Source organism: Pholcus phalangioides, unplaced genomic scaffold (assembly GCF_987345545.1).
Source record: "Pholcus phalangioides strain wild (caught in Gottingen) unplaced genomic scaffold, Ppha-v1.0 ptg000010l_1, whole genome shotgun sequence".
In the NCBI taxonomy this organism is placed as follows: Eukaryota; Metazoa; Arthropoda; class Arachnida; order Araneae; family Pholcidae; genus Pholcus; species Pholcus phalangioides.
In genome coordinates, this window is record NW_028301603.1 from 17,618,488 (window position 1) to 17,633,451 (window position 14,964).

General features: G+C 37.5%; 2 protein-coding genes across 6 annotated transcripts in view; one reads left to right on the plus strand and one right to left on the minus strand.

Moving 5' to 3' along the window:
* LOC149081017 (dipeptidyl peptidase 4-like) overlaps positions 1-7,386 on the plus strand; it is a 174,834-nt gene extending 167,448 nt beyond the window's left edge. For all 5 annotated transcript variants that reach the window (XM_089237759.1, XM_089237761.1, XM_089237760.1 and 2 more), the window contains 6 exons: positions 1,884-1,959; positions 2,609-2,803; positions 2,899-3,056; positions 3,909-4,046; positions 4,154-4,227; positions 6,275-7,386. In XM_089237759.1, the coding sequence (XP_089093885.1) occupies positions 1,884-1,959; positions 2,609-2,803; positions 2,899-3,056; positions 3,909-4,046; positions 4,154-4,227; positions 6,275-6,424 (791 nt within the window). In that variant the 3' untranslated portion in view covers positions 6,425-7,386. The remainder of the gene's footprint in view (positions 1-1,883; positions 1,960-2,608; positions 2,804-2,898; positions 3,057-3,908; positions 4,047-4,153; positions 4,228-6,274) is intronic.
* Positions 7,387-11,432: 4,046 nt separating this feature from the next.
* Positions 11,433-14,964, minus strand: part of LOC149081020 (midnolin-A-like) — a 36,496-nt gene continuing 32,964 nt past the window's right edge. The window contains exon 7 of the mRNA XM_089237764.1: positions 11,433-14,055. Within this exon, the coding sequence (XP_089093890.1) occupies positions 13,814-14,055 (242 nt within the window). The 3' untranslated portion in view covers positions 11,433-13,813. The remainder of the gene's footprint in view (positions 14,056-14,964) is intronic.

The following is a 14,964-nucleotide window of genomic DNA, read 5'->3' on the forward strand; positions in this document are numbered from 1 at the left end:
GATAGGGGGCATACGAGAGCATAGTGCCCCTTCCCCCAGCATCAAAGGCAAAGCAGATTGATCTAATATATATATATTGGTGTACATGAACTAACATCATCATCTTCCCCAGCAATCATCATCATGCCCCCGTAGACATTCAAGTCTATCCTCTGCCTATGGTAAGAGACCCCCCCCCCTCCCAGAACATTACATTGCTTTCTCTGGGAAATTCCTGGCACTGCTCAGACAGTACTGATTACCACTACTACTTAATTGAGGCATATTTAGGGCTTTGCTGCCTACTACTACTACTAAATCACGCATGCACCTTGTCCATATTCCTTTGTGGAATTTCTAACGAATTGGTACATGCTGGAATGTGCATGTATGTGTTATGAACCTGATGTGAAGTTCGTTTCTGTGTAATGCTTGTTATGTGTACTGCTGCCACCTACCACCAATTTTTCTGAGTGAAGTTTAATGATTGAAAAATTGTACCGCAAGTCATTCAAATTTTGCTGCCCTTCTCTCTCCTGTTCAAATGTTCTTGATCACCAATTACTTGAATTTGCTGCTCTTCCAAACTTGCTGCCCTGGGCTATAGCCTTCCTAGTGCTCTTGCAAGTATGCCACTGATACAAAACCATACATGCAGCCACCTCATAAACATTCCTCTGGGGGAAATTGATAGCTGTGATTGATACCCATCAGTAAACTTACAAAGATTTAGCTACTTGCGTCATAGACAGATGCATATTTACAGGGGGTGGGCTTTAGCCCAAATTGGCAAATTCTGAGGAGCAACAAAGTTTAGTAATGAGTGGTAAAGTAAGTTAGAAAGTTATTAGAATGGTAGAAGCATGGTGAAAAGTTTTTATAGCCCACAAGCTGTAAAACCATAAGTGTGCCTCTGCCTAGAGAATGATGCACTAAGGTTAGTGAATGACCAAATGAGTGACCTATAGGGTTTGCAATCATGTGAGTGAATGAAAGAGTGTGCAAGCACGTGAGGAATCAGAAGAGTGACCAAGAGAGCAAAGAACCTGTCCGTGAGTGACCTAGAGAGAGAAGGGTAAAACCAGTAACTGACCAAAAGAGTGACTTTTAGTGTTTTGAGCGTGGAAATGAACTGGAGATCAAGTGGCCAAAACAGTGTGTGAGCATGTGAATGACCTAGACAGTGAAGAGCTACATCAGTATGCGATCGAAAAAGTGACCTAGGGTGCCAGTTACTAGGTCAGTGAGTGGCCTAGAATGTGTGCAAGCATGTGAGTGACAAAAAAAAGTGTGTGAGCATGTAAGTGACCGGGTTAAGGTTATGACCAGGTAAGTTTACTGGGTCGGGGCCAAGAAGGTCATGTCACAGTGCTGCAAATTTGAGTCCGTAAAATTAGACTTGGATGGGAGAAAAAAAAGGCAGTGAAATTTGTAAAGCCCAGAGGCAGTTAAACCATAAATACACCTATGGTTGTAGAATCTATCTGCCAGCATTAACCGAAGTACCATTGTATGGCAAAAAAAACACCACAAAACACTCATATCAATGAAGAGATGTATGGTTCAAAATGGGGGGGGGGAGAAGAAAGAAAAACAATTCCTGGAACCTGAAAAGAAAGACAAAAGGGCAATTTTTCCAAAATGTTGGAGGATGCTTAAAAATGGCATAAAAAAGTGACATCTGGTAACCCTAGTCCTGATGGTCTAATAATTGTCTTGATGACAGTAATCAGATCAGAGGTTGTGGGCAGTCAGGGGAAGTGGAGGTTCTTAGAACCTTCTTTCTCTAGCTAAAGCTTTGACTGCCAGGCATTACCAAGTTATGTTTCAAAAAACATGTTATTATGAACTTATTTGCTGTACATTTTAATCTATTAATTTAAAGATTTTGTTTTTCATTATAGAGGCGCAAGTTATGCTGCTGTTACCTCCTGGACTCAGGGAAGATGAAATAACGAAATATCCCTTGATGCTACAAGTGTAATTATTATTTTTTTAATAATCATCTTGTTTGCAGTGCCATCTTAACGCATGGGCCCACCTAGGCATGGCACAGGATGGCTAACAAAAATGAGATCTGACTGAAAATTTTTTAGAGTAAGCATATGCCGCTGTGGTGATCGAGTGGTCATAGTTACTGACTCACATCGCAAGGACCCAGGTTGGCTGAAGTTGGTTCTCTCCAGTTCCAAACTTTGAGCCAATCTCCCTTTAAATATGTCTCGCCACAAAGAGCAACAGAACCACAATGATACAATTATTCAATCATTACACTTTACTTATAGTTAGAAAATTTTATGGTAGATGGCAGCACTGCATAACAAGCATTACACAGAAACAAACTTCACATTATGTTCTGAACATGCACATTCCAACATGTGCTAATTCGTTAAAAGTTCCACAGACGAATATGGGTAAGCTGCATTTGTGGTTTAGTAGTTGTAGAGTAAGCATGTAAATTTGCCAGGGGGTAGGGCTTTAGAAAAATCCCTTGGCCCATGGTCCATGATTCTCTTGAGATGGCCCTGTTTGTTTGTATTAAGTAAATCATATAAAATTCTTAATCACAGTTTGAGATTAGATTAACTTGTAGATTTCTCTGTGTTGATATTTGTTCCCGTTATTTCAGTTATGCTGGACCTAACAGCCAGCTTGTCCAAGAAAGTTTTGGGATCAGTTGGGGCACTTACTTAGCAAGCAAGCGTAATATAATCTTTGCAATGATAGATGGCAGAGGTAGCGATTACAAAGGAAACAAAATGTTGCATGAAGTTTATCGCAAACTAGGAACTGTCGAAGTCCAAGATCAAATCACCATCACGAAGTAAGATTAATGTTTTTGATTGTTTAAATGAATGGCGATTTATATATATTTCCGACAATAGAGATGCAGTTTGATATCTGGGTGTAAATTTACAGATATTTAAGGGACACACTTCCATATGTTGATGAAACAAAGATAACAGTATTTGGTTGGTCTTATGGAGGCTACGTGTCCGCCATGATATTATCTTCAGATGACGGAATATTCAAGTGTGGGATATCCGTGGCTCCTGTGACGAGTTGGCGATATTATGGTAAGCATGGTTAGAAATTTTTAAACTATATATACAGGGTGATTATAGTTTCTGTACTCTGAGTAGTTTTTCTCAAAAAATGCTTATCCGAACACAGCCAAATTTTAAGAATATTTTAATGAGACCATCAAAGAGAGATTTATAGGAAAAAAGTTGTATTTCGATCATCAGGTGAAAAAAAAGATGCTTTTATTCAATTTTATTTTTTCCCCATGAACCAAATAGCGTATATACCAAGTTTCAACGGAATAAGTCTACCAGAACTGGAGCTACATAGGTCTGAGTAGTTTCGGCAGAATGACACTGCTCAGACTAATGTAGCTCCCATCAGTATACTGACATTACTCCGACCTATGTAGTGAACATTTTAAAGGACATATTCCATTGAAACTTGGTATATATATGCTATATGATCCATGAAAAATAGAAAAATACAATAAAAAAGCACAGTTTTTTCACCTGGTTGTCAAAAATAGAACTATTTTTTTATTTCATTAATATCTCTCCCATGGTCTCATTAAGGTATCCTAAAAATTTGGCTGTATTTGGAAAGTAGTTTTTTAGAAAAACACTCAGAGTGCGATAACTTAATTATAATCACCCCGTATATACAGTGAAACCTCACTACAACAATAACTATAAACTCCTCTATGACAGTATTTCTTTCAATGTTTGTTTGGAAATGCCTGCAGTCTAATGTTAACCTACCGCCGCTCGATATAACAATAATCCCTCTGCAGTAATATTTTTCCTTGATCCACAGAATATTATTATATCAAGATTTCACTGTAGTTATCAAATGCTTCTCACTGAATCCAGTTCCATACATTACTATTTCCTATTTTGATATAGATTCAGCGTACACCGAACGTTTCATGCAGTTTCCAACGGTTTCTGATAATTTGGTTAATTACGAAAAATCTGAGGTCATGAAAAGGGTAGATAATTTCAAGGGCAAAAAGTATCTCCTTGTTCATGGACTCGCTGATGGTATGTCGAATATCTTAGGTGTCTGAATGTAAAAGAAATCTTAATGTCTCATAAATTATGCATTTAATTTATATTATGTGAAATTAAGTAATTTCTGAATGTTCCAGATAATGTACATTGGCAGCAATCTGCGATGCTATCGAAATCTCTGACAGATGCTGGAATCATATTCCGTATGCAGGTATATAGTGTTGCTACTGTTCTCGCTAATGTATTTTAATGTTAAAACCATGATTTTAAATTTGCATTGAGAATGTTTGGGAAAGAGGGAAAAACAATCTAATAAATTCTGAAAAGATACTTAATATCACAATTAAGATACTTAATATCGCAAATGAAGCCACCACAATTCTTGTATATTCAAGAGCTATATACCAAGTGTTGCCTTGGAGTGGCGACAACCTCAGTGGGATAAGATTAGGCATCAAGAGGAAAGAAAAATTCTCATAGAACATGGTATCGCAAACCCCATTTATAGACGATGAAAATCACAAAAATGTTTATGAGAGTGTGGCATCGAGTGGAACAAAAAGGGCAATAATGAGAAGAGAAAAAATTTATTTGACAGCATGATCACAACACAACCTGTGGTGTACACAATAATAAGCTTAAAAAAAGGAAAATAAATTCCCAAAAACAATTTACTTGACAGCATAATTACAATACAGTTTGTGCAGCGCAGTTCAACGTCAAGTAGTAGAATAAGAGAAATGATTACACAGTAGTTGTTCGAAGTTGTGATCACAAAGGCCATTGCACAGCTGACAGTGACAGAGTAGCAATTGTTGGATGGGCTCGAAGATACTGGGTGCAGGCGATGTCTGCCTCAGTGACGACGATCCATGCTACAAGATACTCCAGTGTCTCCACAGGCATCTGATACACAAGTGATTTAAGGTGTCCCCAAAAGAACTGCCCTATCCTCATGACATCTGTTTTTGCGATTTTCACAGACTGAACGTGGTTTGCTACTTCATGATCTAGGACAATTTTTGTTTCCTATTGGTACCTAATATCATCCCTCTGAGTTTGTCGTCACTTCAAAACAACACCCTGAATACATACCTTTCAAAATGAAAGTTAATTTTGAATTCATATGTATATTATGGGTAGGGCGGTTGCCATAATGGCCAGAGTTCGTAGTCCAGGATTTATTTACGCAAAAGACTGAGCATGCCAGTGCTCTCGCCTTACCCAGCTTACATGCCTAGTAACTTGGAGATTTTTGTTGTGGTTTATCAATTTAATAAACAATAATAATATAATTATTTCATTACCATTATTTATTAAATTGAGATCTGTGTGATCTGGTCCAGGGACATCGCTTGTGATAGTACACATTCATGCCTAAACTGGAATTCAAACCTAGATCTGCATAGCCAAAGACTATTATGAAAATTTCTTGACTGCCAGGTGGCAAGCAATTTTAAGGCACAAATTGTTATCACACAAATCAATATACATTTGATTCCATCCCTGACAATTTGAAAGATAAACGGTAGTACCTACCAAAACGTGTTCGAGATAATGTGCCAGAACCTACCATTCAGTGAGGCTGACTACTACTGCTTTACTTTACATGCACCTCGTACACATTCCTCTATGAAATTTCTAACAAATCAGTACAGGGTGGAACGTGTTGTGTGTATTTATATGTGCACAGCTATGTAACTATCATGTTCATGGTCTGCCTGCTCTCTGCAGAGAGATTTTTTTTAAATCATGAGATATACCGGCTCGGATTCATCCCTTGAAGTTAGAAAAGGATGAAAGCGAGGGCAGAGAGATGAAGAAAACAGATTTCCTAAAACATCAATATCTTTTCATTCAGCCAGTTTTCCGCACATATTGTATTAGTCTACTGTATATCGGAGAAATATTCATGTTTATGTGGGTTCAGTAAAACAGTCTCATGACCATCTATAGTGACATCTTATTATATGGATCCGACCGGGCCTCAAGTGCAGAGAGGGGCCTCACAATAATGAGATCAGATTGGAAATTTTGAGAAATTGCTAGGTAGGGCCTCAGAAAAATCATTTGATCCGGGTAGTACATTATACAGTACACAGTATATACAGTACACAATCATTATGTTCCTAAGATGGTCCTGTCATCTAGGGTTGTGGAAAACAATCTCGCAATGATGTTAGTAAGGGTTTCTTGAGAACTGAAATGTTGGAAACATTTCGGTTTTTTTATGAACTTTTTCCTCTGGTATTTTTTAGGTATATCCTGATGAACGGCATGGACTTAGCAATGTTAAAATGCACCTCTATCAGACGGTAGATAACTTTTTAGACCACTGCTACACCGAAGAAATCAGCAGTACCAGTACCTCAGACAGCAACAGTGGCAGCAGCAGCAGCATCTCATAGTGACGCTGATCATTTCGATGACAGATCTTCGTCACGCCAGACACCGATCTCTTTCATGTGCTGTATCGTGAGCATTATGTGTACAAAAACTTTTTATTTTTTAACTGTATGCACACACATGTGGGAGGGTTTATCGTTTAATTATATCAAATCATGTTTTAATTACTTTGTTCTGTATTTGGACTATGTAAAAAAAACAATTAATGCTTGCGGCACAGGATGCGTGTCTTGTGATATACATACATACATAAATGTAGCAATGTGTTGTTTGTGCACTATTTCAATGTCGCTTATAGAATTGGTGCAATACATGTCAGCGCTGAATGACAACCTCACAATAAGGCATGGCTTCATAGTCATTTTTTTCTAGTCTGCCCACTTTTTCAACGTTTATTCTGCGCATGTGCAGTTAATAATAAAAAAAAGAGAATGTGATGTTATGCTTTGGAAGTATGTGTGCGTGAGTGTGTTTTTAGCGAGATAATTTGTGCTCATGCACATGAACAGAGTATTAAACATTAGTATTTTGTATGTTTGTCATTGTATAAGGGGGGAAAAATGAATATTTCTAAGCATAACGGGTTATTTTAATGTTTGTTACAGACTCCAAAACATACGCATGGTTATTATTTTATATTTTGTATCCACTTACTGTGTAAATAGTTGGCTTTTATTGTACAAAACAAAGATGGCGCAACATTCCGTTTTCAGGATCAGAGAATCTTTTTTGACAACGAACTGTAAATTGAACAAAACATTCCATACGTAACCGTTTCAGACATTAATGTGAATAAATTGTTACATTTGGTGGAATTTCGTCATAATTTGCCATGATCACAGGCGGATTTATGATTTTGTGGTCCTTTCCCCATTCTAGTCTAATTGACCAGCACTTATTCTTGAAATTGGCGTCACCTACAGCCTGATGATTTTTCTTCTACCCCCCCCCCCCCCCAGAAAACAGTTAGAAGTAACACAGAACCACCAATTTGCATACATACTCTCGAAAACTGTAACCAGATCTTCCTTTCATGGTGTTATTTTCCTCAGTCTAGGAGGTGGATCATATACTTAAACCAAAGCCAGTTTCAATAATTTCATAAAAATATCCACAGTTTTAACCACAAAATTTAAATCGGTAAAAAATGATTGAAGTGTCATCAATTTTTTAAAAATAAAATTGAATTTTTTAATAAGCACAGTTGAATTGATTTCAAAACCAATGTAAATTATACATAATAAAGGCTCAGGGGCTTCCGCTTTGAAAATTATTGAAAATATTTCCATTTTTTTAAAGTGTATGTATATAAACTAAAATTGAATTTTTTTTTATTTGACTTAACATTATCGATGTCTCATCATCAAGGTCAAACTGGCCCGTCTGAAGAGCCCGTGGGCTGAACAAAAGCTTGTTCATATGGGTCAAGTAATTTAGTGGCCAACTAAATTTTATATAAGTGGTCGAATGCTTTAAGATCTGCCCAAATCTACTTAACATGTGTTATTATAGTCTCATCTACTGCACCCTGATACACTAATGAAGGTTCAAGGTAACGAGTAGTGAATGATTATTGGATAATACAAAGCCACGCCTACTAGCGCATGCTCATAATGCCTGCTCAATCACAAAAATATACTGGATTCTATTCTGTCTACTTAATCACCAAATCACTTGCTTACTTAACAACTTCAATGGGCCGTTTACACACTCTGATTTCATTTGAAATTTAGTTGACTACTGAATTACTTTACTTGTGTATATGGGTGTCGACATGAAGAAAACATTGAGGGGTGGCTGAAAATCACTATTTGTGCCCATGCGCAGGAGGTGGAATGATGCATTGCATTAATATATACATATATACCCATCAATTATTGGGGAGCTCAAGTAGCCTCAGCCACCAGGTTAAGGAGCTAATGCCTTTAGTCGATATATTGTATTGAGCTATGTAAGTGGTCATGAAGATAAATAAAATCATGGGGGTCATGGAAAGGATGAAAATAGATCATTTGATTAAGGTCATCTTTTGCAGCACGAGCCCTATCAGCTGGGATCAGTCTGACCTTGGTCCATCGTTTACTTGCAAATGTACACTATGTATATGTGTGTTGTCAAATGCTGTTATATACCAATTAATAAAAGTATATAAATGGTAAAAAATGTGTGATTATTTTTATGCTTGTGCGCCAATTGTTTTCATATGAAAATAATTTCATGCATTTTTTTTTCCTTTTCTGCCTGGCTGGAAAAGAAGTTATAAAATATTTTTCTGTATTACTATGGGCCGCTTTGGTGTTCGAGTGGTCATAGTGGCGGACTCGCATCAGCGGGTTCAAACACCACCTTTGCCGCAGTGGTGGTCGGCTGAAGTTTGTTTTCAGCGGTTCCCAATTTCGAGGCGCGAATGTGAGCCGATTTCCACATTAAAAAGTCTCGCCGCAGAGATCAAGGCCTACAACGGTATAATTATTCATTCATTACACTTCACTCACCATGAGTTGAGAAAAAACTCATAGTTTAAAAAAATTGATTGCAGATTGCATCACTACACAGAAACAAAGTTCACTGAAGGTTCACTATATAAGTGAGGTTCACATTCCAACATGTACCAATTCGTTAGAAGTTCCGTAGAGTAATATGGACGAGGTGCATGTCTGGTTTAGTAGCAGTAGTACTGACTGTGGAATCTCTTTGGAGAGTGTGTTGTGATCTGAGGTTTCTGTTGTTCTGGATTTGGGATCAGTATTAAAACGAAGTCTGCTGGGTATATTTTACATATTCAAAGACCAAAGCGCTCAGTGCTCCCGCTTGTCCTACTTTTTGGTAAAATGTCCTACTCTTAAGTTTTTGGTCCAAATCCTATCAACAAAATTTGTGTAATTGATTTTAATTGCGGAGGGAATCATTAATATATTGCCAAATAATACAAATTTAACGGATTGCAATTAATGATTCTGCCAAAGCAGAAAACGTATCGTTTTCCAGGTTGTTTGGAAAGGACGAATTGTATGCGGACCATTTGGTTACTAATTGTTCGTTTGCTTAGCTTGAGGGTTCAACAAGTTGAGTGGTCATTAAAAACTTCTGTCTGGATAGAAAAAATAATTTTTCATTTACTACTTCATGGTCTTGAATGGTAACTGACATTTATTATTGAAAATTATGGCGTAAATTTTAGCCCCGTTCACATGGGAAATATAAAAAGTGGGTTTAAAAAAACCCACCTCAAGAATGTTCACCAGTGACTGCTCTTTCTTTAATTACGAAGGAAAAAAGTAGTCAAGCGGGTGCTAGAACTCCCAATGCTGTCGCAATATTTGCACATGTGAACGGGGCTTTTGTGTATAGGTGCATTGGCATACGTAAAGGAGGGGGTTTTGGGGTTCTAACCCCCCACCTTTGAGAAGAAAAAAAAATTGAAACCCCCCCCTCGAGAAAATTTTGCGTACGCCTATGTATAGGTGAAACAACAGTTTGCATTACAAAGCAGTTGGATACATAGGCCTATTCTAGGTTTGGTGATTCTGATGCTACCGAATAGCATTCAATTGTCTTCTGTACTTTTAGGCCATGTAGAGGCATAAACAATCTTTACAAATCTCTGCAAAGAGCTAGAAATGAGTGTCAAAAATGATTAGACTCAGGGCCGTCTTAAGAGTATCATGGGCCCCGGGACGAGTGGTTTTTCGGAGACCCTACCTGGTAAATCCTAGAAAATTTCAACCAGTCTCATTTTTGTGAGGCCCCCGGGCCATTCGTTGAGACGGCACTGATTAGACTGGCACTGAACAGTAAAATGTAAACAAATCTCTAAGAACGGATGGACAGCACAGTAAAACCATCCAGTTCACCTCTACATATTTAAATTAGACTGTAATTTCCACATTGCACTGTGCATTTGGAAATGGTCTCAAAAGAGCATCATTCTTGAAAAAACTTCCATGTTTTCAAGGCCGTAGCGAGGTGGGGGTCTGCCCCCCCCCCCGAAATGTGAGGAAAATGACGGGAAAAAAGGGTAAAAAGATGGTCTATAACATTAGTCTTCTCCCCCCCCCCCCCTCGAACGAAACTTGCTACAGGCCTGCATGTTTTCATAATTTGCTGTGTGCATTGTCAGTGTGTTGACAGACTGGACTATGGAAGACTCCAAATAGGAATGCAATATATTTTGTGTGCAAGAGAGAAAAGAATTATTTGTTGTTGCTAAAAGTACTGTTTTTTTGTGTTGTTGTTACTGAAAGTCATTTTGTTTTGGTTCCAGTCGAACTTATAGGATACTGAGTTATGAATTTTTTATGAAGGGGGTTAACCCCGGCACCTCCTAGAGATAGAACCCCTTTATACACGCGTATATGAAGGTATCGTTATACTCCGCAGTATCGTTTATTAGGAAAAGAAATGATCGAGCTCAGAATTGGCGATTTCTATGCCCCACATCCAATCACTATGCGGTATTTGTGAGCCAATAGGAGATTCTACGCCGAAATAAGAGGAAACGAAATAGGATGCTGTGTTTCAAAATGTAGCAAACTTGCTAGGTAGCCTGAATGACGTTTATGGCAAACAGTGCAGAGGCCTATCTATAGGAGAGGTGCTGGATAACCCACCCCAGCCCTCATTTTTATAACTTTTTGAGTAAGTGCCCTGCCAAACCTACATTTAAGTGGGACAAGAAATTTAATTGTAAATAGCAACATATTAAACCTCTCCAATCCTGCAGAATCTAACGATTTTGGCTTTCACAGCCCATTCTTTGTGGGCATACCAAATTAGTTTTGCATATATTGAAGCAACATTGCATGGGGGCACTGCCCCCAGCGTCAAAGGTGGAGTCGACTGATCTAATTTGATGATAATTTGACTGATCTAATGTGTATAAGAATTGACATCATCGTGCCCCCCAGACTTTCAAGTCTGTCTCCGCCTATGCTATGGGAATCCATTGCAGCGGATAAGCTTACACACTCTGTGTTCAGAATGATCAAGAAACAAAACTCGAACTCTTTAAGTAATAACAATAATTATTTATTTTTCATCATGAATATCCATTTTGAACATTTTAAAATGCCACAGACATTCATCTTCAGGACATACACACGAGAATCGAAACGGAAAAAAACTCCATTATTACAATACTGTTCGAAACCATCGAATAAGAAAATAATAACGCTGACAATGCATTGAAATTGTAAAGAAAAGAAAATTCATTTTTCGCCTAATTATTAGAAAAATTAACGGTTACAAATTATAAATGACAGTAATTATATCGATAATCAAATAAAGTTTTTCAAATGAGAAATTAGTAACGAAGCAAACAATACTGACAAATTTCTAGTATGTTTTAGCGACGCGCAATCATGCAAATTATAATTATCAGTTAAATACATTAATTATGAGTTGAATTAAATAATTACACTATTTAATACTGCAGGGGAAAAAAATTGGAACTTCTATGTATCGATATGCAATATTGTAAGGATGGGGGAAATACTGATATTGTAATAATGTATATTGTCTATAGATAGTGATAAAAAAAAAAAATGTTACACGACATAATATGCATTCACAAATATACAGTATAATATAATAATTGCCCGAAAAATAATAAGTACTGAAATACACGAACTAAAAATAGGATATTTCTCATAAATATTCGCACTCCTCGACATATACACAAACACACAATAGTAATAGTACATATTGGATTATGTCATATACAAATATTATGTACACTTTATACACACCAACCTGTACATATGAATACATAATATATGCTTAAATACAGAAAAACAACAGACATTTTGTTTGCATTGTATTTTAATTCGAATATTTTTGGGTATTTTTTGTAATAGCGCAACAAAATATTAATTTAAAAAAAAAATTGCAATTTAATAATATCACAGGTGCGAAAATAAACATCCGGGAAAAATGTTTCTCGATATTTGATATGTATCGATGAAAAATCAATGCTCGTAATAATTATCGTTATTAATTTAACATGCATAATCATTTATTGCTATTGCAAAGCGGCTATCGATTAATCGCACTATTAATTTTTTGGATTATCATAATTAGAGCTAATTATTCAATGACATTGATTTGTTTTCCTAGTTTTGAATAATACTGGACGAAAATGTATTTAGATTAGTTATGCCAGGGGTGCACGACTTCTGCCTCATAGGCCAAGTGCTGTGGCCTGGACATGAGTTCTGGTAGGAAAGTATAGATGCATACAATATGATAACTGTCTAGGCTGACCAATTTTTCTTCATAACTATATGGGAAATCGATTATACATATGGGATATCATCAGCTATTGCAAAAAAAATTGCAAATAAACTTGCTAACTAGAGCCAAAAATATTGTCAAAGGCAAGTGCGAGATTGCCAATTACAGCCAAAACAATTGTAAAAGGCAAACTAAGTTGCTGATTACGGTAACAAAAAAACTGACAACAGCAAGCAGTCACCAATCACAGCCAAAAAGTGACAAAAGCAAACAAAGTTGTCAATTGTTGCCAAAAAATGTTCAAATTCATGTAAAGTTGCCATCTATAGCTAAAATTGTCAATGGCAAAATAGAAGGCTAGTGCAAGTCACAATGGGTAAATAAATTTGCCAAAAACCATACATGTTCCACAAATATGTGAAATGAATACATGTGTGTATGACTGCAATTAATTATGATACTCATAATTATAAATAATTTTTATATAAGCCGTGTAATTAATATCATAATTCTTGATTTCCAAAACTCAAGCAACCCTTATTGAAGTTAAAGGGGAAAAACGGGACATGTATGAAAAAAAGTTGGGATAGCCAAAATTATAGAAATGTCCCATAAAATATGGGTCAAGTTTCTAGCCTGTGAGAAATACAGAATATCTGGCCTCAGACTGAAAAGATTGTGCACCCCCCCCCCGGGTTACGCGAATACATTTATTATTATAGCAGCGCTATCTACTAACATGCAAAATATTAAATACATACTTTGACTTACACATTACAAAAAAAAATTACATGAATACATGTATGTATAGGCCTGTACACATGTAACAACATCATCTATACAATTTACATGGCTACTTATATATATAATGTAACTCCTTCGAGCTGGAGGGACGCAGCTTTCTCATACAAGGAAGGACGCGATACAAGAGGAATGATCGCAGCTCATGGTACGGAAAACATGAATGTAACATGCAAACACAAACATTTCCTTTATACATACTGACAGAGTATGCTCCCTATTGCACTAGGCAGGCAAAAAAGGTACCGTTTCCGTACAACGTAACAAACTGGTTCCCTTAATTAACACCAGGACCATTTCCAACCAAAAATATAGTCAATAGAGATACGTAAAGCCACAGTCATGTGTATGGTCTTCATTCAAGCTACAGCAGTTTCGGAACCGCTGAAAGATGTCGACATCTTGGTAGGCTCGCATGCAGCAGCTGCTGTGCCAGTTATCTGATGGTCGTTGGTCTTGACTTGGTCCTGGATGACGGTGCTGGACCTGGTGTAAGGTGAGGGACGACGAGCTTTCCTCTGCCTGCGCCGTTCCTCCAGCATCGACTGAATGTGCTCCACTTTCTGCCTCAGTACTTTGTTCTCGTCTTGTTTCGATTCTCCTGTAGATAATAAATAAAAATTTAAAATTCTTGAATAAATTTACCTTCGTACTTCGACATATATCATAGAATAATCAACCTAATTGTAACACAACAGAATATTAACATATAATTTTCATTATGTCTCTTTCATAGATATTGCCACGCAGTGTAAGGGCTATCACCGTGGGACTACCGCTGGTCTGGAACTTCGGACCTAACCCTGTGATTGTTGTGCATTTGCAAATGTCGTTATCTGTTGTTCTGAAGTGCGAGCCTGTTTCTTTCTGATCTCATTAGGAGAATCTCTTCCTCTGTGTCTTCTCCTTCATTTTCTGAGTCAGGGTGTCTTTTGATTAAATTTTCATGATTTTGGATGAACCTGACCAGTCTCGACAGTCACCTGATTGCACCAGCCTTTTGAGTTATATGCTGCTTCCACGGTGTGAGGTACTCATTTGAGGTCCCGCCAAAGTAGAAGGAATCCATCAGTAGGCATTCTATCGCAAAGTGCATAGGCGTGCCTTCCGTGTCATATGCACATTTACCGAAGTGCATGTGCAGGGGGGGGGGGGGGGTTTGGGGTTCTATCCCCTCACCCGAGCCAAGATTATAGTGTTATTTTGCAGGAAAAACGTAAACTCCCCTCAGAAGGAAAGGAAATCGGACAACTCCCCCCCTAGAGAAAATTCTATGTATGCCTATGGTCAGTTGTTTTGTTGCTATCAGAAGTTGTCAGTTAAAGTCTAAAATCCGTCTTTGATGGAATTACAAATGTTTGTGACTATTATTAAGTAGGCCTTTGAAAACATTGTTGGACGTTTCTGAACTGGAATGTCCAAAGTGATCCTTTGGGGGGTGGGGGATAGGTGTGGCTAGACAGGGCTCTGCTTTTTGAAAGGCCCTACATGATCCACAAGGGTAGGGCTG